The sequence below is a fragment of the Ambystoma mexicanum genome, chromosome 9, assembly GCF_040938575.1.
Source record: "Ambystoma mexicanum isolate Mex_15411 chromosome 9, UKY_AmexF1_1, whole genome shotgun sequence".
Lineage (NCBI taxonomy): Eukaryota > Metazoa > Chordata > Amphibia > Caudata > Ambystomatidae > Ambystoma > Ambystoma mexicanum.
In genome coordinates, this window is record NC_090931.1 from 1,497,255,863 (window position 1) to 1,497,281,353 (window position 25,491).

The following is a 25,491-nucleotide window of genomic DNA, read 5'->3' on the forward strand; positions in this document are numbered from 1 at the left end:
CCTGTGGAATGAAATAAAAGATGAGCTGATACATGTCCGGAATCTCTACAGGCCATGATTGACCAGGTGCTACTCATTGATCATCGCCTGGCTGAAATACTGGGGGAAAGCAGAAAGATGGGAAGCCTATCACGACCAACAGTGTTCATCTCCATTAAGGGAACGCCAGGGGAGAACTCAGAGGAGCACATGCAGCTGGGTGCCATACGAAACCCTTTAATGGAAGCTTAGAAGAAACACATACAAATTAACCGCTTATGTCTATATTGTGATGGTTTGAGACATGACCCAAGTACCTGTTTTTGAGACCCCAAAATCTGGTGGGAATTTAGTAGGCCTTTTGTCTATAGAAAAGGCAGCAACATCCCATGCTGGCCGCTTGTTGGTCCTAAAAGTACAGATTACTGGATTTCTAAACCTTTTCCACAGTGGCTCTGGTTGATTCAGGAGCATCATGTGATTATACTGATCACACCTTGGCCAGAACATCAGCAATTCTCTGTGTAACCAGGTAACCATCACTTCTGTGGAAGTTATTGATGGATCATCTCTAGCATTTGGGTCCATAAAACAGCACCCCACCTCTCGCCTTCTTCACATCAATGGGCATCAGGAGCGCATTGTGTTGAATGTCATAAAACTCCTTCCTGCCCTCTTGTTATAGGGCTACCATGCCTCATTCGTCACAAGCCCTACATAAATTGGGAATCTCTGACTATCCCATTGTGTTCCAATTAATGCACCCACTTTTGTAGCAGTCCACTCTAGTGTAACATATAAATTCCTCATCACTTGAATCCTTCGACAAGGGGGTGCCAATATGCATTTCTTTTTTTTCTTTTTTCTTAGTTTTTTATACAAATTGTACATTTACACAAAACGAAATCAACATTTGTTATACTCTAATATTGATTATTCTCAATATAAATCGACCTTAAGCAAGTAAACTAAAAACAAATTCTAATAATCTAAGATTGCTAGTAAGCAAGATTCACTTTTCAAGCACCTGCCAAAAGTAAATTCCTGTACATTCTTTGCTATCTGCTACTTAAGCAGAACCACGACATTGGCCCTCATTCCGAGTTAGGACTACACCATGGAGTAAATAGCTCCATGGTTGGCAACCATTGAGCTATTTACTCCATGGAATACCGGCATGGTGAATGGAGTAATTTCCGGTCCATTCCAAGGTTGGATGGACCGGTAATTCCCCATTCACCATAGCCCTTCCCCATCCCCATTTCTGCCCCCATAGGGCTCAATGGAAATGGGGAAGGAGGTGCCGTAATTTACTCCAAGGTCACTTTGCGGGTCCCATAATTTACTCCTGCTAAAAGCAGGAGGTAAAGAGGGACCCGCAAAGGGAACTCGAAATACGGAGGTAAGGGATTACCGCCATCGGTTCCCTTACAGGCGCCGGTAATCCCTTACCTCCAACCTCGGAATGACCCCCATTGCCTTTGCTAAATCCAAAATGCCTTGATCACTTACTTTTCCAATTACTGAAAAAATGTCAAATAATATTTTAATTAGGGCAATCAACAGTGATAGTTGGGATGATGTCTTTAGCCTGTACCATAAATCGTTTGTCAAGACTGTGAATGATGACAAAATAAACTTCCAAATGACGTTTCCTTTAGTTCACAAATGCTGAGCACTCCAGTACCAGATGAAACAGAGACCCAAGTTTATTAGAGTCGTACATTCTACACTTTTGTAAATCCTGATAGACACCCAGCTTTGAGCCAACCACCTCCAATGTGGGTAGGCAATTTAGCCTACATTTCAGGTACCATTCTCTATAGTGTGAACTGGGAAATGTTACTAGATATGGTCTTAGATGAGGGAACGGTAGATACATTAGTTCCTTTCCTTTGTAGAGTTTAAAGACCTATCCCACCTTTTTATTTTGTTTTTCACCGCTATTTCGGATTCAGAGCCCTCAAGGCCAATCATTTTAAGAAAATTGTCACATCTGTTTTTCAGTTTTCTCAAATACAGGTTGGTGTTCTTTTTTATTAACTTGTTTAAGTGGAACCCTAGAGAATTTTCAAGATTGTGCCTCATAGAACTGCTTTTGCTAATGTACTGGGCCCGCCAAGATGTAAGACCCAGTTCAAGTCTTATTGCACTGACTGGTACCGAGACTTGAAGTCTGAGTACTTGTTTTAGAATTTTCCTTTTCCCTTAATATTACAAAAAAATGTCCTATTTGAGACATTCATAAACTCACACCCATACAGCACTATAGAAGAAACTTTCACTTTATAAAAATCTATAAAATGCATCATTGAATAAAGCGCATAGTTTGCTTTTTACCCTCTTTAACAAGGTCAGACAGGAAATTATCTTATTATCATATCTCATTATCAATTCGAGCTCTGTCAATTTCAATCTGCTTTTTTAACAGATAGATCATATCTGAAGTACATGATTGAGTCGACTTGTTTGATTGGGATGTTGTTTAATTCCCAAGTGTATTTCTTATTCTTTTTTTTTTCAACCTTACCATTACATACAATTCAGTGGGATTTATTTGTAGTGAGTTTTCTATCAAGTAATTATTAATGCCGTTCAACTGGCGCTGGAGGCCGGCAGGTGTATAGTCACATGGGAACATAACCTCCCCACTCTTTACTGGCCTCCCATATGTTGGCCAAGTAGAAATTAAAAAGAGTATGTGCTAACATGCAGCCTTGCTGAATGCCTCTGGTCAAAGTTATTGGTCTGGATAGGTCTCCTGCAGTGTTTAATCTGACCCTTGTTGTATTGTTTGAAAATAGAAGCTGAATCAAAGCCAGCAGGGAGGGATCAATGTCTCATTTTGTCTGTTTGTCCCATAATTTAGCTATGTCGACGTTGTCAAAAGCGGATGTTAAGTCGACAGTTGCGACATACAGGGAGCGGCCAGAGTCAGTCCCCACATCTGACAGGCAGGCTTTAAGAGCGAGCCCACTAATTATTGTTCCTACATTCTTTCTGTATCCTGTCTGTAATGGAGTTAAAACATTGCTCTTGTTATCCCAGGTCCTTAAATCTCTCAGGATTAAGTTCAAGAAGATTTTTTATGCGTTATCGAGCCACGAAATCGGCTGGTAATACAATGGTTCTTCGCGATTACCCTTTTTAAATATAGGGACAGGGATTGAGTCTGTCAAAAAGTCTGGGCTAAGAGTCTGGGCATTTACTGTCGGAAGCGATGTTGTTGAAATGATGTTGAAATGATGTAATAGAGTGTCTACCCAAAGGGCAGGGTTGTCTTTAAATACACCATTGGTTATAACGATTTGCCACTTTTATGCGTGGTCACTGCAGCTGTAGGTGCAGACGTGGTGTATTTAGTCGTGAAGTAGTCCATCCAGTCTCCCTTGCACACTCCGCATGCTTGCACCGACACTTGTTGATGACTCTTGTTATTAAGTTCCCACCAGATGGCTCTAGTGTCTTTCTTAACTTGTTTTTTTATAGCATGTCTTGATTCGGTTTTATATAGATACCTATTTTGTAAGATTTACACCAGCACTGGTGGCCGCTAATAAGAATTAATTTTTTTTTATCTTTAAGTTCTTTCTTGATATTAGATGATCTAGATATATCAGCTGTGTGTAGCTCATGTTTGTGAGTTTGTATGGTATTACCATACGTCTGTCTATTTTGCAAAAAAGAAGTGTGTTGTCGTTTTTGCATGTTGGTTATTGTTGGTTTTATTAATCTTTGGAGTAATTGAGGACATTTTCCTGGAGCTGTAAACTCGTGTTTTTCGCTCTCTCTAAGGGAGGTCCACCATTTTAATAGATGTCGATTAGCGTCGTCCGGATTCTGAAGGTGTTTTAATTTGCTACCACCTGTGTGTATTTATGTTTAGATGCTGAAGTATTAGTATATCCTTCCACCTTCAGTGCTATCCGTAACAGTGAGTGGTCGCTAGTTTTTGTTCTAATAATTTGGAAGGGAGTGATGTGGTGCAGATCAATATTTCTGAGAAAAATGTAGTCAATCGATGATTCTGCGAAAGGACCATACCAAGTAGGTGTATATTTTACAGCACGTCATTGAGCAGATTAGTTTGTATGAAGTCCCATCTGGAAAGAAAATGTGACCATACCCTACCATTATTGGCACCTGCCTTTGTTAGTTTGGGCAAGGCTTTCTTCCCACTTTCCAGGTCTTCCGAAATCAAAATCTCCAACCGAACATTGGCAGTTAAAATCTCCAGCAATTATAAGACATATGTTAGGACTCACTGTTAAGCAATCGACCAAAATATCTTCAATCTCAGTTAAAATAGCCTCAAGAGAGGCCGTTACAGGATTGAAGTATACATTTATCACCAAAAATAAAAATCTCAGTGCGTGAGATCTTCTATCCAGTATCTTAACAATTAGGATGGAATCATTGTGTGTCACCAATTCAATGATACTTATGCCCATGGATATTTTTACAGCAGTAATTAAACCGCGTTTCGGCCTTCCTTTGCTTCCCTTACCTGCTACCTTTTGACACTACCTGAAACATGTCCCATAGATGTATGCATTTCTTTAGCCCACTATGTTCTAGAGGAATACCTGGACTTTGCTGCAGTATTTGCAGAACCCAAAGACCTCCCTAGTGTGAAATCATACTCTGTTCTGATAAGATAATATCACATGGATGTATATTCTTTGACGCCCAAGAAAAGGAGGAACAACAATGCTACCTACATACAGGAAAGTCTAAAATAGTGATACATGCCACTGTCTTAATCCCCATCATGAGCACTGCTGTTCTTCGTACCTAAAAAATAAGAAGGCAAATTAAGGCGCTGTATTGATTACAGCTAACTTAGTAACATCACATGGAAGTTCTGGTATCCCCTGTCTTTAATTATGGAGATTTTTTAATCATTGCAAGCAGCCTGTATTTTCACGAAAACTTGATTTAAGAGCAGCATACCACCTCATGTGATTAAAGGACAGAGGTGAACGGAAATCTGACTTCAAAACCCTGTTAGGACATTTTGAACACTGCATAACACCTTTCGTACTTTGGAACGCCCCAGACGTCTTTCAATGTTTAGTGAATCATGTTTTGTCAGATCTGCTTGTATGATCTGTTGGGGTTTATGTGGACAGCATACTGGTGTTTTTCCCAACATTATATTAACATATCCAGCACATACATACTGTTTTGCAAATCCTGAAGAACCATCACCTGTTGTCACAGCGTGCTGATGGTTGTTGTGGCGTAGATGGAAGCGTATCCATACCGTGTGCCGTCATGTCATTCCTGAGAAGACCGCTTATTGGTCTAGTCTTTTGCAAGATGGCACCCAAGCTTTGTATTTATATCCTGAAACTGGGCCACGCAGTGTGTTGCAACCCCTCGTTTCTCGGGTAAAACGCTGGTGCCAGCATACTGTTGGTTGCCTCCACTTCTGTTTCCCTTTTGCACCTTGTCCTCTATCCTGCCCTGGATTGCCTGTCCTCACTTCATCCTTCTTGCTTCCCCATCTGCCTACTTGACTTGCCTCTGTGCCATCTCCTGTTGTTTCTACTTCCGGCTGCTGCCAAAGAGGCATTCTACTGGGGTTTTTCCACGTTTGGGCTTTTGACCCCGAGTGTCGCCCCTGCGGTCATTCCTCCGTCTTGCCTATTTACTTGGGGTGGCGATTGGCAGGGATCGTCTGTATCTCTTCACAAATTGTATTTCTTCAAAGAAGAAAAAGATTGGACAAAGGCGACAAGAAGGTCTGCCAGCTGAGCACGTTGCAACCAAAGTAGAGGACCTGAGCTACAGGCCTGAGCCTGAGACCTGTACACTAAAGCTGAAAATGGCTTTTTGCCAAACCAAGATTTAATTCCTATGATACCTCGTGAGTGAGGCAGGCATCAAGATGGACCAATGTCAGAAACAGGCAATATCTGGTTGGAAGAATCCACAAGACATCAAAGCCATCCAAAGTTTTCAGGGCTTTGCAAATCCTATAGATGCTTGATACCAGGATTGGCCCAGTTATCTCTTAATATAACATGTCTATTGAGTTCAAAGCAGTCTTTTCCTTGGGATAAAGAAGCAGAACTGTCCTTTCAGCAAGTAAAAGAAGCCTTCATTTTGGCTCCCATCATGCATCATCCATTCATAGTAAAGGCAGAATACTTCTCACTGAGCAATTGGAGCCATCCTCTTACAGAAAGATCCGGACACCAACATGGAACATCCCATTGCTTGTTTTTCCAGAAAGTTGGCCTCAAGTGACAAAACAATATGGTGTAATCGAAAAGGAGCTTCAGGTTATTAAAGAAGCCTTCGCCAAATGGTGGCACCACCTACAAGGAGGAGCCTTTCAAATGGGTGTCAGAACCGATCACTACAACCTGCAGTCCTGTGTACCTTACAGTGCAAAAATAGTTGACAAGCCTGATGGGCTTTCTTTTTCTTCTAGTATGACTTTCCATTGCATACATCCCTGGAAGTCAAAACATAAGGTGGATGCCTTATCATGATCCCTTGAAGAAACCACAACCTGTGAAACCATGCCTTTTCTGTTAGAAAACCCTTTCTATGGACAGCTCAAGTTGTGCTATCCACCAGGAAATCAACCGCAATCAAGCACTTCCGTCACTCCTAAAGACACATGGGCTGGTGTCTACCGACGGTCTGCCCTTTTATCATGGTAGACTTTGAGTGCCTTTTATCGAACTCTGGCCTACCATATATACTGGCCAGTTTTAATGACGCCCTCGTTGGAGGAAATTGGGGAAGGAAGGGACCTTGGAGTTAACATCCAGACATTTTTGATGGCAGGTCTTGACAAACAGGTACAACAATGTACGTGATCCTGTCCTGTCTTCGCCCAATTGAAGACAGAGAAAATGAAGGCTGTCTCTGCTTTTGCAACTGACAGAATTACCACTATACCCATGGCACACTATATCAACCAACTTTATTGTTGTCCTGCCTCAGACCCCTGGTTTATTCTGCATTATGGTGGTTGTGGATTGTTTCAGTAAACAGGCCTCCTTCGGCCCTCTGCCCAAACTACCCTCAGCAGCTCAAATGAGGTGTATTGTCTTCACAGACCTCTGGAAAATTTCCGACAGAGGTACGCAATACATCTCCCTGTTCTGGAAGTCTGTGTCATTATTTGGGTTTGCATCATGCCCATAGTTCAGGATACCATCTACAAAGTTATGGACAAATGGAAAAAACAAACCAGACTCTGAATCAGTATCTACAATGCTACTCCAATGCCATGCAAAGCAATTGGACAGACCATCTGGATGTAGCTAAGGTGGCCTACAATAGTACCAGGCATTTGGTCGCCGGAAATAGTCCATTCTTTTGTACTTTCTGCCACCACCCCAAGGTGCTACCCCTGGAAATGCATGTATCCAATTGCATACCTTCAGCAGACAACCTGATCCATTGTATCCAAGAACATCATCGCCTGGCGGACACAGTATTCTCAGACACTCTAAAGGGCAATAAGAGGTGGGCAGACGGGGGACGAGCCCTGGATCCCAATTTGCAGGTCAGTGGCAAGGTATGTTAGTCTGCTAAAAACCTACCATTGCGCAAACTTCCTATCAAAGTGGGCCCCAATTCCTGGGCCTCTTCCGCATTGCTCATAAATTGTCTTCATTGTCGTTCCGCCTGCAATTGCCAGTATCATTGTGGATACAAACTGTTCTGCCATGTCTTCCATGTGTTCCTTTTGTAATCCCACTTGCCTGACGTATTTCTAATTTTATTTTAATATACTTTTAGCCTGACAGGCTTTGTATATACAAACATCACACATAATAAAAACTATAAAATCATCTCAAACATTCAATGGATCACAATCAGTTATCATATAAACAAACACAATTCAATTCATATAAAATTCATACATGGATTAAAACTGGCTAAATGACAGATCATCTCAAATATCTACACATTTAATATGAAATGTAACCATGTAAAACATCAAATGTATACTTTTTCCCTCCATCTGCATGTCCCATGTGCTTTCCATTCCATCACAGTTCATCATGTTAGCAATTGATTTACAGTAGCTTATCCCTAGTTTATGCTTTCGCAATTGATTAGAAAGTGACTCAATTTCCTGGCAACCACATAAACAACACATTCGCTTATCTTTACTTAGATCAATTTTGGGACCACGTACCTCAAGGAAATTAGTGACATTAAATTTAAGTAGGAAATATTGGTGAACTATATAGCTGTTTGGATTTGCTACTATATCATTTGGTTTCTGTTCACGCTCTAGCCAGTATTGGACAAAATTGCCACTGTTGGTATTGATAGCTAGCTGTATGACATAAACATTTAATCTATATGTTAGCCATTTCTTTAGAGCCAACAATTGATCTCCTTCTTAGGTTGTACAAAGCCAGATTGCCAATACTTATATCTTGCTTTTAGCCGGCTTAAAGTTCCAAACTGTTCAGCGTTGTCTAAATATAAGAAGGCCTGGAAAACATCAACTATGATTGTACCATTACTTAGATTACCCAATTTCGCATAACACACAGCTATTCTGCAATTGTAATCAACAAATATACCTTTGTGCTTAAAACTCCAAACGTAAGTATTCTATTGCTAGATTACGTGGCATTCTGAATAGTAGCCTTAAGGTCTTTGCTTCCAGCTTACCTATCCACAAGAGATACTTTTCTCCCGTGCTTCTACTCCATAAAGCATGCATGGGACAATTTTGGAGGCATATAGCATCAGTATTGTGTGGATAGACCAACCACCTTATCTACCAATGAATGCACTTATGGCATATGCACTTCTCATTTAAGTTAAGCATATTGGCCTCCCAGTGGGGTTTCCAAGTAAGTTTATTATCTATGAGCACACCTAAGTATTTATAGGAGCTCACTATTTCAGTTGGTTCCAGATTGATCTTCCAGGTATATTTAGGTTGTGCTTGCTTGATTTTACTAAATATTATTACTTATAAAGATCAGGAGTAGGTGGGTTGTAGATGTTTATTACGACAATGACTTTACCGCCCCCGATATCTTGACTAAATTGAACAGGTAAAACCGCTGAGGTTGCAGTCAATGTTTCAATAATACGTCACAGGTGCCTGGTCGATATCAGCAGTACAACTTAAGAGCGCCCAATTGGACCTTTTACAGCCAATATTTGAGTTTTACTTCTACCGTCAAGTTCACATGTCTCCATCATCCATGTTTCTTGCACAATTACCACATCATACAGATCTATATACATTGAGAGCCCATTGTCTGAAATCATATGGTTAAATCCCCGAGTGTTCCAACACATTAACATGTGTCGTCAACGGGATAGGGTTGTGAAATGTGGTTTGAAGGCCTTCGGTAACCATTTCCAATATCCATCTTAATCCTTTCTGACATCCTTCATACTATTACTCGCCTTGCTTTCATTTTTATTGCGATCTGGATCACTAGTCATTACAGATGGATTTCCGGTGTCAATGCTTACTTTTATACTGCTTCTATTGTAGTTCTCTAGGGATATTTTAGGGTGTTGCACAACAGGCCTATCTTTTTGTCTGCTCAATCGAGACAATCGTACTGCTATATCGAGGTTTATAGAGGTTACTTTCATATTGTGTAATATATTCAAGAGTGCCATCCTGTGTGAACCATATGTTATATAATACTTTAATAGTATGTTCTTCCTGGTCTACAATTTTTATGTCTTCAGTTCTTATGCTCCATAGTGGGAATATACTATGAAATACTCATAAGACAGATGCATGGTTCAGAGGTGGATATGATATGATAGGTTATTTATAACACGCTTAATACCCAGAGGTTTCTAAGCTCGGATCCGGGGATCGGACCTGCGTTGCTCCGTGTCATCTTGCTTCCAAGGCAAGTACGTTGCCCCTGTGCTATCCTCCCGAGACGAACATCTGTGAATATATATTCCAAGCGCAGCGCTTGATTACGGGGTACATGTTCCGTGGAATTGTCATTCGATATCTCATTCTGGTCACCATTAGGTATCGCCTTCATAGGTACTATAACTTGGCAGGGGTCACTGGTTTGTGTGGCAATGGTTTCACAAGCTTTCTTCTTATTTGCTTTTTTTGTGTGTTCATCAGTAACTCCCAAAAATAAACATTGGACATCATTCAATACATAATCTTCAACTCCACTTGCAGCTTGTTTTCACATTTGCGGTCTTGTTCTATGTAGATTTGTATTTCCGGTATACTGCTTTGTACTTCTACTGTATTAATATTCAGGTGATCATCAACCATATAATTACGAATATCCTGTACTAACGGCACATTTTGTTTTCTCTGTGGTATCTGCTTTTAGCAGGCTCTTTTTGCAGGGATGTGCTTGGGTAGATGGTTCTAATGCCTTATTGGGTGACTTAGCTTTTTCGACTAGTTTTAGTTTATTGGAGTTACCATGTATTACACAAGGATTCTTAGTGTGTTTTTTAGATGGTCGCCCATACATAGCAGCCTGGGCATATTTCTGGCTCTTTTTTGTATGCTTTGCCTTTTTCTTTGGTGCATTTTCAATATTTTCAGTGATTCATTTTAATGTGTCTGATGGAGAAATCAAAGAAAGGGGTGCTATTTCAATCAGTGCTAGTAGATGTATGTTACCTCTAGGTATAGTACTGATATTTGGGCGACTTGATCCTTCTTCCTGAGTCTCTGGTTAACTAGCCTAGCCTTCCCCTTGCCTGCCCTTGTTCGTCCTTGCCTTGCCTGTGCCTGCTCCCTTTTCCTTCCCCTGTTGCTGCCTGCTCCCTCCTTCCTCTCCAGTTGCCTCTCCTTCTTGCACCACTTTTCTGGATCCCATGCTGGTTGGTCTGCTGTCATTCCCGGTCTACTATAATCCACTCCTGCTGGTCAGCTGTCTTCTGCTCCTTTTGACCAGAACTTGGATCAACATCTCTATTCACACACTCAAGATCTGACCTTTTGGACGGAACACCAGCCTCCCCAATAAGTGCTTGCACTGTTCCTGTGCCACATAAATCTGGGAAATGCAGTCCTGTGGCGTAGGGAACTGATCCAGGGCCCCCTAGTGGCATTCTGCTGGGTCTTGGGTTGGTTTCTTGCGTCACCATCTCTTCTGATACCGAGACAGTCTGGTGTCAACCTCACCATCACCAGGAACAACAGGTACGAAGCGCCAGTGAGACGCTTTGCTTAACAACTAACATTGCTATGATTCTGTATTTGTTCACAGTCATTCATTGTGTCTGATTGGTTTGCACTGCATGTTTGATATGCTTCAGGGTTTAGGTAGCCAGATCTGTTTTGTTACTATATCGTTAATAACCAAAGGGGTGTCTGCAGCTAAGAGTGTGACATGGTCAGAACTATCAGGTTTGGCCATGGTATCACTAACTAAAATAGATTGGGACTGCATCAGAGACTGTCTTGTACTTACACTGGTGCTAGTGTTTAAGGGGGCGGCGGGTTGAAAAGAGATGCTGCCTCGCTCTCACACCTTGTTGCGTTCTCAGCTACACATTCAGTTGCACATTAAGTTTCAATCGCTTCAAAACCTTCCGACATGGTTTTATAACATATTTTAGGACTACTGGCAGATATTATATCAAATACTGCATATGTATCAGCCTGTCCATCTCCTTTCTTATTACACCGTGGTATATTAACATAAAGGGGTGCCGCTATCACCAGGATCTCCCACACCGCAACCACTATAGGAGTAGATGCCGATTCAGAGAACACATGATGAGACAACACCACTTGTGTGTTGCTAGATGGAGTAACGGCCATGATTGTATCTGTTAACACAATAGTACTTTTAATTTGCAGATCGCTGCAGGGCACTTACTGTGCACTCAGCAGCTGGACCATCGCTATTATCACTAGGGTTCGTTCTGGCGGCTGGTATGTCACCTGTCTTCTGAGTTCCTTGTCTCCAAGGGAGATCAGTATACTAACAGGAGACAGTGGGGCTCATTACTGTTTCAATTCGTTTTGAGCCAACACATTGACTGATTCAGATCACGCATGATTTCCTTTGAGACTTGTTCCAAGGTCACATTTGTATCTGTTTTTTTTGGATAGTATTTGGTCATCTTTGATGGATGTTTCATGGCACTTGGTGCAGTGGTCGATATCACCTTAGGTGTACAGGTCTTCCGGTGTTTTAGGGGGTAAGTGCAGCTGCTGCTTATCTCATTTGGTAGACCATTTCCCTTCCCAATGTTCGAGCTCACACAACACCAACATTTTGTGCGCTAGATTTATTTCCTTCTACAATACTAGTATCCATCAGGGTGGATAAAGTAGGCAAAATAATTAAATACTCTCAACCCTCTCCCCTCCCCCGGCAAACAGCACTTGATCGAAGCACTCGGCTCGATGCGCGAGCGCTGATGCGCGTGAATACTGAATAAATGCTGTTCCGGGTTAGAGGGGGAGGAGCTTCTCTTTGCCACTGTAATTTGAAAAGAAGACAGGTTTTTAGAAGGAATACTATGATGTACCAAGGTTCTACTAAGGTATTATAATTCTGTACGTACAGTAATAGAGTCCATGGTGCTGTCACCTTGTAATAGAAGAGCCCAAACTCCGTCAAATACTCAGTGTTCAGATCCAACAGGACACAGCTCTCGCAGCTCAGCACTCGATCAAAGCACTCATCTCTATGCACGCGCACTGATGCATATGAATGCTGTTCTGGGTTAGAGGGGGAGGAGCTTCTTGTTGCCACTTGTAATAGAAGAGCCCAAAGTCAAATGCTCAGTGTTCAGATCAAACAGGACGCAGCTCTCGCAGTTCAGCCTGACTTATATGATCATGCTCCCCTCTAAGACATCCCCTGTGTTACGATCCAGACACCCAGAATTTGAGGTACGACAGATATGTGACTACCGACCCATACGTGGTCTTTTATAATTCATGGTGGATACGAAGGGCTATACTGCCTGTGATCGCTCCTGGGACCACCCTCATATGTCCATGACCCCGGTTTGATACGAGAGTCCTTTTGGTGATTCCCTTGAAAGCTCTGGGCTAAAGGGCTCTCTTTGAGGGTTCATGGTGTCATGCTTTCTAAGTCACACCCTCACACTAGCCACGTCCCACAGACTAGAATGCACACTCCTACCCATTCACTGACAGGCTTGCTCCCTTACCTGACGATCCTGGGACATAACCCTGCTGGCGCTTTGAGGCAGGGCGAGTGAGTGGATGTGGAAATCATGACGTGGAATGCCGATGACCGCATTCATTGACCAGCAACGTGTTTTTTCTCCTTGCGTTTACAAAGGTCCGGTTCCCGGTATCTGTGCATACGTGGTATGGAAAGCATCTGTGGCTGCGGCAACCAACTGGAGGCCAGTTGGCCTTGTTCCGTGGCCCAGAAAATATATTAAGCAACTGAAAGCCATGAGAAGCACATCTTAACACACTCCAGTCGGTAGCTCCTTCAGTTCCTTGGCTGTGTTTCTGACCAACTTCTCTTTTTCCTCGTTCGTTGGTCTCTTCCCTTGTGTACTTTCCAGTGTGTCCATGTCTGTTTTCTTCCCCAGCCTGATTCCTGATAGTCTCTTCATCTCTGTGTTTCCCTGGTCTTTCAGTCCTTCTCCCCTGCCCTCGCATTCTGTAGTTTCTTCTCTCCTGGCCCCTGGACTGGTCTCTGTGTCTGCTTCCCAGATCCTCTTCTGTTTCCTTGCCTTGGACCTGCACTGTGCTCCTGCTGCTAGTTCTGTCTGTTTGTGCCAGATTCTGTTTCGGCTTCCCCTGTCAGGGCTTGCACTTTCCTCGCATCACACTAATTCAGGGGAAGCCCCTTCATGGTGTGGGGCACCAGAGAAGCAAAACTAGGTCTCCATTGACCTGGGGAGCTTGAGCCGGTTCTCTGTTCTGCATACTGTCAGGAGCCAGTATCCGGCTTGCAAACTTGCCACAACGGACAGGAGAAAGGTCACAGGTACACCGCACAAGCACGACGCAGTCTATGGCACTTCTTTATATGATTATATGATGTAATATCTATTAATCCTGTCATGAAGCATTTTCCTATATTGCATCTGCATTAACCTCAAAATATTGGGACCACCCTAAAAGACAGTCTTTCAAATCCACCATAGCACACTAGTGGTATATGCTATGTACTAGGCGGTGTGGAATAAAATGGCCTTCCTGGAGCAGTTTATAAAAGTAGGTTTTCTGTGTTTACATGTGATAGCCATCCCTGAAAATGTTGTGCAGATGCTGCTGCTGCTGCGTAGACTTGTCGGGCCTGAGCGGGCACGGTTGCCAGGATGTCCCCAGGTCCCCTTGTTCGGCTTACTGGGAGGCTGGGGTTGCATGGATAGCGGGAGATGATAAAGTTTACAACAAAAAAAAGTTTACAAAAAATAAATCGATCCTGCAGCGCCAGTTCTGAGCCACTGTAGTGGAATGGAACTGACGCCGCAAGGACAGAGAGGAGTTGGCTCCACACATAGAAGTCTGCCACCGAAAAGGTAAGTAGGGAGGGGAAGGGGATGTGGGTTGGAGATGCGGGCAAAAGTGATCAATGTGATCCCTGCGCTACGCCACTTTATTGGCCGACAGTATGGGCAGCGCAGTGATCACGTAGATCCCCTTTTGCCATCTCAAAAAAGAGGTTTTATTGTAAATGAGAATTGAGTGTGTGCATTTACTTTCTGGTCATAGGAGAACAGAAAGCTCAACTGTGTGTCTTTATGTACAGGGTCGGATTGGCTCCTCTGCCTTTCGGCCCGTGGCCAGGCCAAAATCGTCACTGGAGAGCGAGGGCCGGTTTCTGGCCATGCATGGGCCGGTTTGAAAACAAAAAATGTGAAAAAAATATTTTTTTTTCAAAAAGCCTTTCATCCTTCTTTGGTCGATAAATGAGTACCAACACAGGTTGGGTGATGTTCAATGCATATTTTTTCTATAAAAAAGAGCTTAAGCGTAAGTGATATACAATAACATAGTATCATTTGGCCTTGGACGTATGCTTGGATTTACAGTAATTTAGTGTACTTAGGAACAATGCTATTTGATGCCACTTCCTGTTTTGTCAAGGGGTGAAAGTTTGTGTTTCATCACTTCCCGGGATGTCACTTTGGGATCGGGTCAAATGACATCACTTCTGGTGATGTCATCAGAGGTCAAATGTCGTGAGGCGAGGGGTGGGCCACTTTTTCGAGGCGAGGGGTGGGCCACTTTTTTGGGTGATAGGTCCTATTTCTTGTCCCAGTCCGACCCTCTTTATGTACTGAGGCCCAACTCTTGAAAGAGCATCTCACTCATCACTCCAGTTAACCCTAGTTATCCCCCACTGTGCCCCTTCTCCGCCCCTACTTCCCTTTCCAATTCCAGCTCCTGTGCACCCTATCCCCACACTATACATGTAATCCACTGGATGCATTTGAGGGTACGACGTCCTTTCGTCGTGGGATATTTTTTCGCAGGATTTTTTACCACACATTTTTTTCAAAAAAACCCATCAAATTTTTTAGAAAATGGGGGGATTTGAGGGGTAAAAAACCCAGCGAAAAAACATCCGCCGATGAAATGACATGGAACCCATTTCAGATGTCCATAGGTACAGTGCTCTGTGCTTCTTACCTAGGTGTGTGATTTAGAACTCCCAAACATACATGTACTTTGGAGCCGGGTCACATATGCCACAGTGCCACCCAGAAGACATCACTGGAAGTTCACCTCCACTTCAGAGCCACGTAAGCAAAGTATTGTGGGTATTCAAATTAGCCCAAATGAAAGCCTTTAGTGCCAGACAAATGTATTTGTGTGATAGATTTTGTGATGAAAGATTGTCAGGAATCTAGGGGACTTTCCCTTGATGCAAGGGTATATGTGGCAGATCTTAAAATTGTAAAAAAAAAAAGCAGACATAGGTGTACTATAACAGCACTGCTGTGTCTCAAGGTAAGAGATCTGCTCAATATTTTTTGCATGGACTGCATATCATGCACATAATGCTGCATGTAACATTGCGCCCCATAGCATACAATTGAGTCCCACCAAAAAGTGGGTCTGTCACATAGTCTCTACCATATGCATGCATATACATTGCATGTAAAGTGTAGCCGTGCCCTCAAAGTAGACAGTTGCCCTAGTGATTTTTTTCAGTTCAGTTTTAATTCCTGCTACATTTCCCTTATAGCACTGCGCCCCAAGCATACAGCTGAGTATCTATCTTTGTATGTCTCTATTCGCTCTTCGGCTTCATCTCCGTGCCTAAACTACAATTTCTGCTGCATGTATTGCGTTGCTCCTTTCCCTCATTTCAGACCACGATCTGCTGAAGGTCCTTGCTTCCTACAGCTTATCAACGCCATTACAAATGGCAGGAGGTGCTATACAAATGTAAGATAACGTAACCTAATACGTTAGTGCTTATCCCCAAGATTGATAGATAGATAATGACATTTTTGGAGAAGTACCAGGCAGGTTTAAACGGATGGTGTCCTTTTCGCAAATCATTGGTGCTTTCTGCAAATAAATGCTTAATAGCACCAGCATTCTGCTTCATTGGAAAAATGTTGGGTTGACAGCAGATTCAAATAGTTGGAAAAATATTTCTGATGCTTGTTAATCTGCTTAGAATCGCATGCTCTCCATATAGTCCGACATCCAGTGGTCACTGCAAAGTATTGTATCTTGTCTTTCGAGAATAGAAAGGGAACGTCGACATGGGCGTGCCTGTCACACTATCCCTACGTGACGTGTAGTGTACCCAAAATCCCTCATGTGTCGAGGTCCCTCCGATTGTTTTTTTCCACCCAGCATACTGGTCGCTTTATGCAGAGCTCGTCCAGAGAAATTGCGGTTTGTTTCATCAACCTTTGGTCGAATAAATTATATTGTTATTCAATATTACCCTAACAGTCCTTCGTACCGACGGCTGTTCCTGATCTCCACTGAAGCAGTTCCACAGACCTTCGACGGATGGCGATCCGGTCGGCGCTGCTGGCCACGTGCCTTCTGGCCGGCCTACACGGTAGGGAGAGTGGGGTCGGGGTGGAAATTTCTGTTAAATCTGAGAATGCCTTTCCCTTTCCTCTTTCTTTCTTTTATGGTCTTCATCACTTTACCCTTCCTCGGCTATGTAGAGGACTCCTTTTTTAGGTTTTGCCCCGTTTGCAAGGGCAAATTTCCTTGGAGAGATAAGCATCCACAGTGTAACCGTTGCTTGCCCCTCGATCACAACGAGAAAGGTTGTGCGGCTTGCAAACTCCTCCGTCCAAAGACATTGAAGGAGTGCAGTGTTAAGCGGTGGGCAGCCTACGGGATGTCGATGGCCGGGTCTAGTTCTCCCGCTGCCACAACCGCCAATTGCGACGAGGGCCTCAGTGACGAGCAGGCCTCTGACTCGGAGGTCGTTGACCTTTTAACGGAGCGCTCCCACTACGTGTCGTCTGTCCCCGGCCCCGCCAGACACGGCTCGGGCACTTCTATGGGGACTTTGGACACCCAGACTGGGTTCTGGTTGCGTTAGGCCTGTAGGACGTTTATGTGTGCAGCTAGGCTGGTTTGTTATGGGATATAGCTGCATTTTATTAGGGTCATGGGGTGTTCATGGGGTAGTGTTCATATGTGAGCAGCTAGGCCAAATTTGTCGAGGGGTATAGCTGTATACTAATTGTGTGATGGAGTAGAGAAGAGATTAAGCGTAGTGATATGATCTGATATGATGGATCATCCATCCAACATTAATGGGGACCAGAGGGTGCTGGGGCATGCAGCGACTATGCGAGACACGAGAGGGGCATGGGGTATACTGCAAGGTCTTAGGGGACCAGGTAAGAAGCTGGGGTCGCATAGCGACACAGCGGGGAGCCAAGGGGCTGTGCACACAGTGGCATCATAGTGGACCGGCAGTTTGGGGCCGCAGTGACGAGATGGTCAGGGCAAAAGTAAAATGTGGGGACCTAAAGGGTTTTGGGTACACAGTGATATTGAGGGGAAATGAGTGACTGGGGTAAACCGTGACATCACGGGGGACCAGAGGGGCGGGGTATGCATCGACAACATGGGGGCTGGAGGGGTAGGGGCACATAGGGACATCACAGGGGCTAGCAGGCTGGGCATACAGCGGCACGGGCCAGAGGGGTATGCGGCGGGTGACCATACGGGGTAGGCGTACGCAGCGACAAAACGGGAGCTGGAGGGTGTGGGGTACTCGGGGACATCAAATGGACTAAGGGCTGGGCTTACAGTGACAGGACGGGGAACAAGAGGGCCGGGGTACACAGCGACACATGGGCACAGAGGGGCACACAGTGACATCACAGGGACTAGAGGGGTGGGCATACAGAGGGATACATAGCGACATCACGGGGATCGGGGGGAGGGGTACACAGTGTCATCACAGGAACTAGAGGTGTTGTCGACAACATAGTGGACCGACGGTTTGGGCGCAGTGACGAGATGGTCAGGCAATAGTGAAACGTGGGACATAAGGGGTTGTGGGTACACACTGACATTGACGGGAAATGAGGGGCTGGGGTAACCAGCGACACCATGGGGGACCAGAGGGGCGGGGTATACATTGACAACACGGGGGCTGGAGGGGTAGGGGCACATAGGAATATCACGCGTTGTCTGTCCCCGGCCCCACCAGGCACGGCTCAGGCATTTCTATGGGGACTGTGGACACCCAAAATATACTGAAGAATTGGCTGGAGGACGTTTTTTAGTTTTTCAAGGTATCAACATTTATTTACTGAGATACATTATTTTTCACAAAGAATTCAGGCAGGTTTAAACGGATGGTGTCCTTTTCGCAAATCATTGGTGCTTTCTGCAAATAAATGCTTAATAGCACCAGCATTCTGCTTCATTGGAAAAATGTTGGGTTGACAGCAGATTCAAATAGTTGGAAAAATATTTCTGATGCTTGTTAATCTGCTTAGAATCGCATGCTCTCCATATAGTCCGACATCCAGTGGTCACTGCAAAGTATTGTATCTTGTCTTTCGAGAATAGAAAGGGAACGTCGACATGGGCGTGCCTGTCACACTATCCCTACGTGACGTGTAGTCACATTACATTACATTATTATTCCGCACATTACATTACATGAGTATTGCAGGAGAGCATAATATACCAGACCGTAAAAAGCCCATACACAACCATCATTCATCAACAGTCATACAGTCATTTGCATCTCACATCAATGATCCTCATTCATCCACAAATCAATAAAAATGAAAAATTAAACATGAAATTGATTCAATATATATGTAGCGGAAATGCACTAATTACATTTTTTTTAATTATTATTTTTTTTCAAGAATCTTTATTGATTTTATTCAAACAACAAAAAAACAACCAAACCAAACTTACAGTGGATGCATAAGTTGCTAACAAATACACATACATTGTTATATTTTCACCCACTGTATTTCCCGTCCCTCCCCCCTCCCGAGCCTACTTTCCCACATTACTAGTCTCCACCTCTTGCGGTGGGGAGTCCTCTTCCGCCACGCTCAATGAATCATCATCACTTGGTCCATCATACGAGGGCCCAAATAGTTCTGCTATTAGTTGTCTCCAACCCAATAGGGCTCCAGCTTCTCCTTCCACGTCCCCTTTACACGCTTCCTGCCACGCCACTGTTTCCGCCTCCGCCCACTCCTGCAAGTCCCTCCACCACGTTTCCACTTTGGGCCTATGACATGCTTTCCAGCCCATTGCAATCCTTCTCTTTGCCAGGACATACGCTAGATCTTTTAATTTACTTATATGTTTGAGCTTTCACGGTCTGGGGAACCCTCCCAACAAACAGGCCCACACGGTATCCACCTTCATACAGATCCCCTTAGCTTCCATTTTCTGTGCTATGTCCCTCCAATATATCGCTATCAGCGGGCACGCCCAGAACATATGCACCATTCCTGCATTTTCCTTATTACATTTTGGGCACACTTGGCTTCCGGTGTTTTTAAATTTAGCTATCTGTAGTGGCGTCAGGTATGCTCTGTGAGTTATATACAGCTGTATTTGCTGCAGCCTAGCATTTCTCGATACTTTTTTATGATATCCTTGTGCCCTCTTCCACATCCCATCACTCATCGGGTCCTCTACTTCTTCTTCCCAGTCCAGTCTAAGTTGCACCACCTCCTTGCCCACTCGAGTCATTATCATCTCATACACTCTAGATGTTTCGTGCCCCCCTTCCGCTATATCATATATCATATCCAATGTGGTGTCCGGTTCCTCTGCCAGTTCCAACTCGGACCAGGTAGCTTTAATTCGTTGCACCATCCCATGATATGTAATATATTGCCCGGCACTCAACCCCGTTTGTTCCACCAGCTCCTCGAATTCCAATATCTTCCCCTCCTGCCACACATCCCCCATCGTTGCTATTTCCACCGGTTCCCAGTGCTTCCTAATCATTAACCTTAGTTGGTTTTCTGTTCCCGCCACTGTGACCAGTGGGATCTGCGAGGAGCACGAGGATGGTTTGTCCATCATCCGGAATGCCCTTTGCCACATCTCCCACCCAAGACCCAACATCCTTGGGCGACCTCCCTGCTCCCGCTTGGGCAACCATATCATCTCTTTCAGGAAATATGGGGCACAGTCCCCTTGATGCAGCCCATGTTCTAAGGTAGGCTCCGCAGAGAGCCATTTGGCTACATATTGTAATTGGCTCGTTACATAATAGACTTCCCATATTGGTAATTTAATGCCTCCTTTCTCAAGCAGATTTTGTAATTTCCACAGGGCTACCCTGTTCCTCATCCCGTGCCATAGAAATTCCCCATATATGCTGTCGGATCTAGTAAAGAATTTCCGAGGTATGGAGTATGGGATGTTCGTGAAGCAATGCAACAGTCTGGGCAATGCCACCATCTTGAGCATCGCCCCTCGCCCGATCATTGCCAAAGGGAGTTTTGCCCAGAACTTCATGCTATTCTCCAGTTTCTTCACTGTTCTTTCCGTGTTATGCCTGTGTTCGGCTTCTACCGTATGGTATATGTCTACTCCGAGATATCTGAAGGTTGTGACCTCCCACGGTATCTGTAAAACCGGCAGCTTCTCCACCGAGAGCCCCCCATATCTGCCCAGTGGAAACACACAGGACTTACTTGGGTTGACAGCTATGCCTGATAGTTCTGCAAACCTCCCCGTCACTTCCAGTATATATTAGAGGTTCTCTTCTGGATAACACAAATACAACAACATGTCATCTGCATATAATGAAATCAAACGTGATGTCTCCCCGACGACAATACCTATTGCATCATACTGCTGCCTTAAGTAGATCGCCAGAGGTTCCAAAGCTAGGATATACAGCATGGGGGACCTGTCTGGTACCTCTACCCAGTTGCCACCTTTCAGAGATCACAGTACCCGTCTTCACTCTCGCTAGTGGTGCACTTTATAATAGATCTACTCAATGAAGATATCCTGGCCCCATACCGTAGTTGGCTATGGTCGCCTTTAACCAGGGCCATCTGACAGAGTCAAATGCCTTGATCGCATCCAGTGATATTATCACCATCTCGCCTATGTACCCCTTCCGTATGTTCTACCACCCGATGGAGTCGCCTCAAATTATTCGAGATGTTTCTATTCGGGACATATCCTGTCTGATCGTGATGTATTAGCTTATTGATGACCTTCTTTAGTCTATTTGCCAAGACCGCTGTTAGAATCTTACTATCTTGGTTCAACATCGACAGAGGCCTATAGGATCCACAGTCACTACCAGGCTTATTGGGCTTGGGAAGTGGTATGATAACCGCTTCATGTAAAGATTCTGGTAGTTTCCCAGCTTCATATGCTTTGTTAAGCATCTCCAGCAGCGGGGGGAGTACCTCTGCTTTATATGCCTTATAGAATTTGCTGGGGAGTCCATCGGTTCCCGGGGTTTTGCACGTGGGCAGCTGCCTCACTACTTCCTCTAATTCCTCCAGGGTGATCGGACCCTCTAACTCCTCCCTCTCCTCTGCGCTAATCTGGGGTAGTCCAATATTTTCCAGTACGTCCCCTATTTCCTTTCTGTCGCTCTCTGTCTCGTCCTCATACAAACGTCTATAATATTCTGCAAATTCCTGATTGACCCCCTCTTGCGTATCACCACGTTACCATTGTCTTTCACTATTGTTCTAATTGGGGGCCTAGGGGTCTCGTTTTTATAGAGCCACGCCAGGACTCTCCCTGGTTTGTCTCCTTCAGCATGTTGTCTATCTATATACTTTTTATAGTTGAGATGGCATAACCTCTCCCAATATCCTGCACATTTCTGCTGCAGGCCCAGTGCCATGTCTGTATCTTCCTTAGTGTTACTGCCCCGTTCCAGCACCTTTTCTAGTTCCTTTTAAGAGTCCTGCAATTCGGCCAGAATCCCATTCTGCAGCCCTTTAGACTTGGCTATGGCAATTCCCCTCAATACTATTTTAAAGGCTTCCCAGAGCGTGCCCGCTGTCTTAACACTGCCAGTGTTTATCTCAAAGTAACTTATTATTTCCTCTCGAATATCCTCCCTAAATACACTATCTTTGAGCACTTCTGCACGCAATCGCCATGTGGGTATCCTTCCCCTTGGGGGTCGGTATTGCCACACTAGCATCCGTGGCGAGTGGTCCGAGAGGACTCTGGCTTTATATTCCGCCTGCGGTATTTCAGTCATTAGTTCCTGCGTGACAAACACATAGTCTAGTCTAGTATATAGGCCCTGTGGGGCTGCATAATGTGAATATTGTCTATCCTGCAGATGGCATGACCGCCATGCATCAGCTCAAAATCCGCCAACAGTACATGCAGTGCCTTTGCAGCCGGGGTCGGTCTGTCTACTTTAGTGTCTGATCTATCTAGGCTGGGGTTCAATACACAATTGAAATCGCCCCCCCCCACACACAATACCGCCCCCCCCTACGCTACCACTGAGTTTACCATACAGTGTCCTAAAAAACGCCGCTGTGTCCTGGTTCGGGGCATAGGTGTTAACAATGCAGATCTCTATATTTTCCACCAACCCCTTCATAACCACCATCCTGCTATCTGCCTCTGCCATGGAGCTCAGCAACTGGAACGGGACATGTGGGGCCACCCATGTAATTACCCCTCTTGCATAGGCAGAATATGCTGCCCCTACTACTGTCCTTCTCCACTTCTTCCGTATCGCTTCCAGTTTATCCTGCGTTAAATGAGTTTCTTGTAACAAGGCTATGTCCACTCTCTGTCTGTGCAGGTACATCATAACCTTGTTCCGTTTCAAATAATTGTTGAGCCCCCTGACGTTCCAAGTGACTATCTTAAGGTCTCCCATTGTTCGTCTTGTTTTCACTGGGGCGTAGGCTCACCCCATAACTCCTCCCCAACTACAACACACCACTTCACACAACCCCTTCCAACCCCAACAAATGCCCAGCTCCATCCCTGGATCTCAGGCTCCCCCGCATTTGGGCCTACCCTGGATCCCCAGGGTAAGACCCCAGCAGGGTGTCACCACACTATCGGCGACCTAACTAAACACTTAATGGGGGTATGAAGATTGGCCCTGCAAAGCTCCCTAACAAAGCAATAGTCACAGTGCTCACGGATCATATTTCCCCCCGCCTGGCAATACCAGTCAACGGGCTACTTCAGTTACTATAATCAAGTCCCATAGTCTTAAGTCCTGACACCCTCCAGTGTCCCCCTTGCTTGTTACTTATCTTCTCCTCCTCCTCCGTTCTGCATGTCTGACTCCTGGGGGCAACCCTGCGTGTCGAGCCATCCCATAGCATCTTCCGGAGTTTCAAAAAATTAGGTCCTGTTCTTGTGGAAGACTTTCAGCTTCGCTGGGTATAACAACATGTACTTGTGGCCCGCCTCTCGTAGTCTCCTCTTGACCGTCCAAAAGTTCATACGGCTCCGCTGCACCATCAGGGTATAATCCGGGTATGCAGTTATTTTTGCTGTTCCTCTTTGTATCATTCCACCCTTACGGAAATGTTCCAGGATTCTTTCCCAATCCCAATAGTTAAGGATCTTAGCAATCACCGGTCTGGATGCGTTTCCCGGCGGCAACTTCCTCGTTAAAGCCCTATGCGCCCTTTCCACCGAGAACCCCTGGGACAAGGCTCCTCCAGCTATCTCCTGCAGCAGCATAGATTCGATAAACTCCGTGGGGTTGTGACCCTCCACTCCCTCCGGCAAGCCAACGATGCAGACATTGTTCCTTCGGGCACGTCCTTCCGCCTCCTCAGCCCTATTCTCTAAGTTGCCCACGCGCTACAGCAGGGCGTGAAGTTCCGATTTGTGCGCAACACAGTCCGCTGTGTTCGGGCCCACTTCCTTCTCCAGGCTCTCAGTGCGCTCCGCCAGAAACCTGACATCTTGTCGGAGAAGATTCAAGTCCTCTTGCACCGCCCCGACTTTGAGCTCCAGCGCTGTTTTAAGTTCTGTCACAGCCAGTTCAAACTTGGTATCCCAGGCTATCTTCAAGTCAGCGATCGCAGCAAGAACCTCCTGGTTCGTGCTCGTGGCGACCACGCTCCCAACAGGGGCCCTGTCCTTACTCCTGGCCCCTCCCAGGCCGGGGGATGTCCTGGCATACTCATTTAGCGTGGGCTGCTTGCCCTTCAGGGAAATGCACTAATTATCTCTACATAATCTTTGCCATTTCGTCCACATTAAATGTGTATGATCACAATAAATATCAAAAATGTGATCTATTTGACAGGGTGGATACAATCAACAGAATATAGCTGATCACATCCCCAAATGTTCTTCTCAACCGGTTTCGATGTTTGGAAGCAATTGGAACAACATCTTCATCAGGAGAAACAATTGATAAAATGCAAGAACTGAAAAAGATAAAGAAATACACCAATTTATAACACTGACCCTTACTAACACTTGCCAGTACTGACTAGCTCAACCTGGCAACATACAATTATTCACAAAAATAAATCAAGAATACATTAATTAGAAACACCACATAGGGATAAATCACGAAGTGTTCCAGAGTGTAAAGAAGGGTTTGTGAGGCCCTAAAACCAAGAAAAGAACTGTGTCTGAGGTGAAGCCCCACCAACACCATGGCCAAGGCAGAGACATAAGGACCCACAACAACCCCCTCAAGATTGGGTGGTGTCGAGAAAGAAGAAATTAAACTGCACTGACCTGACCAAGTAGGTCATATTCTCTCGACACACATGGTCGTAGGCGTCACTCGAAATCAATTCAAGAGAATTCTACATCTTAGAAAACATGTATAGTACTAGTTATACCCAGAACTGTCAAATTGAATTGAACGGTGAGCGGCACGTAGCTATACTGTCCTGACAACTCACCTCTAACAAGAACCAGAGATTGTTGCAATGTTGAAATAGGCACTGCAGATATGCACGGGCACAATTGTTAATTATATTCATCCAGCCCACGATTTTTAGGATTCAAAATGATCTGAATGGGAGTAAAGCAGTATGTGAGTAATTGCGGAATAATTCAAAATCGTAATTTTGGCCGCAATTAGTTCACATGAAATTTGCGAAAACATTTGTATCCACAAAATTATCTAG

General features: G+C 44.5%; 1 protein-coding gene across 1 annotated transcript in view; it reads left to right on the top strand.

The window, feature by feature from the left end:
* The window catches only part of LOC138487529 (zinc finger protein 850-like), a 131,946-nt gene that overhangs the window by 90,351 nt on the left and 16,104 nt on the right, over window positions 1–25,491 (top strand). Inside the window, exon 3 of the mRNA XM_069614026.1 lies at window positions 11,795–11,852. Within this exon, the coding sequence (XP_069470127.1) occupies window positions 11,795–11,852 (58 nt within the window). The remainder of the gene's footprint in view (window positions 1–11,794; window positions 11,853–25,491) is intronic.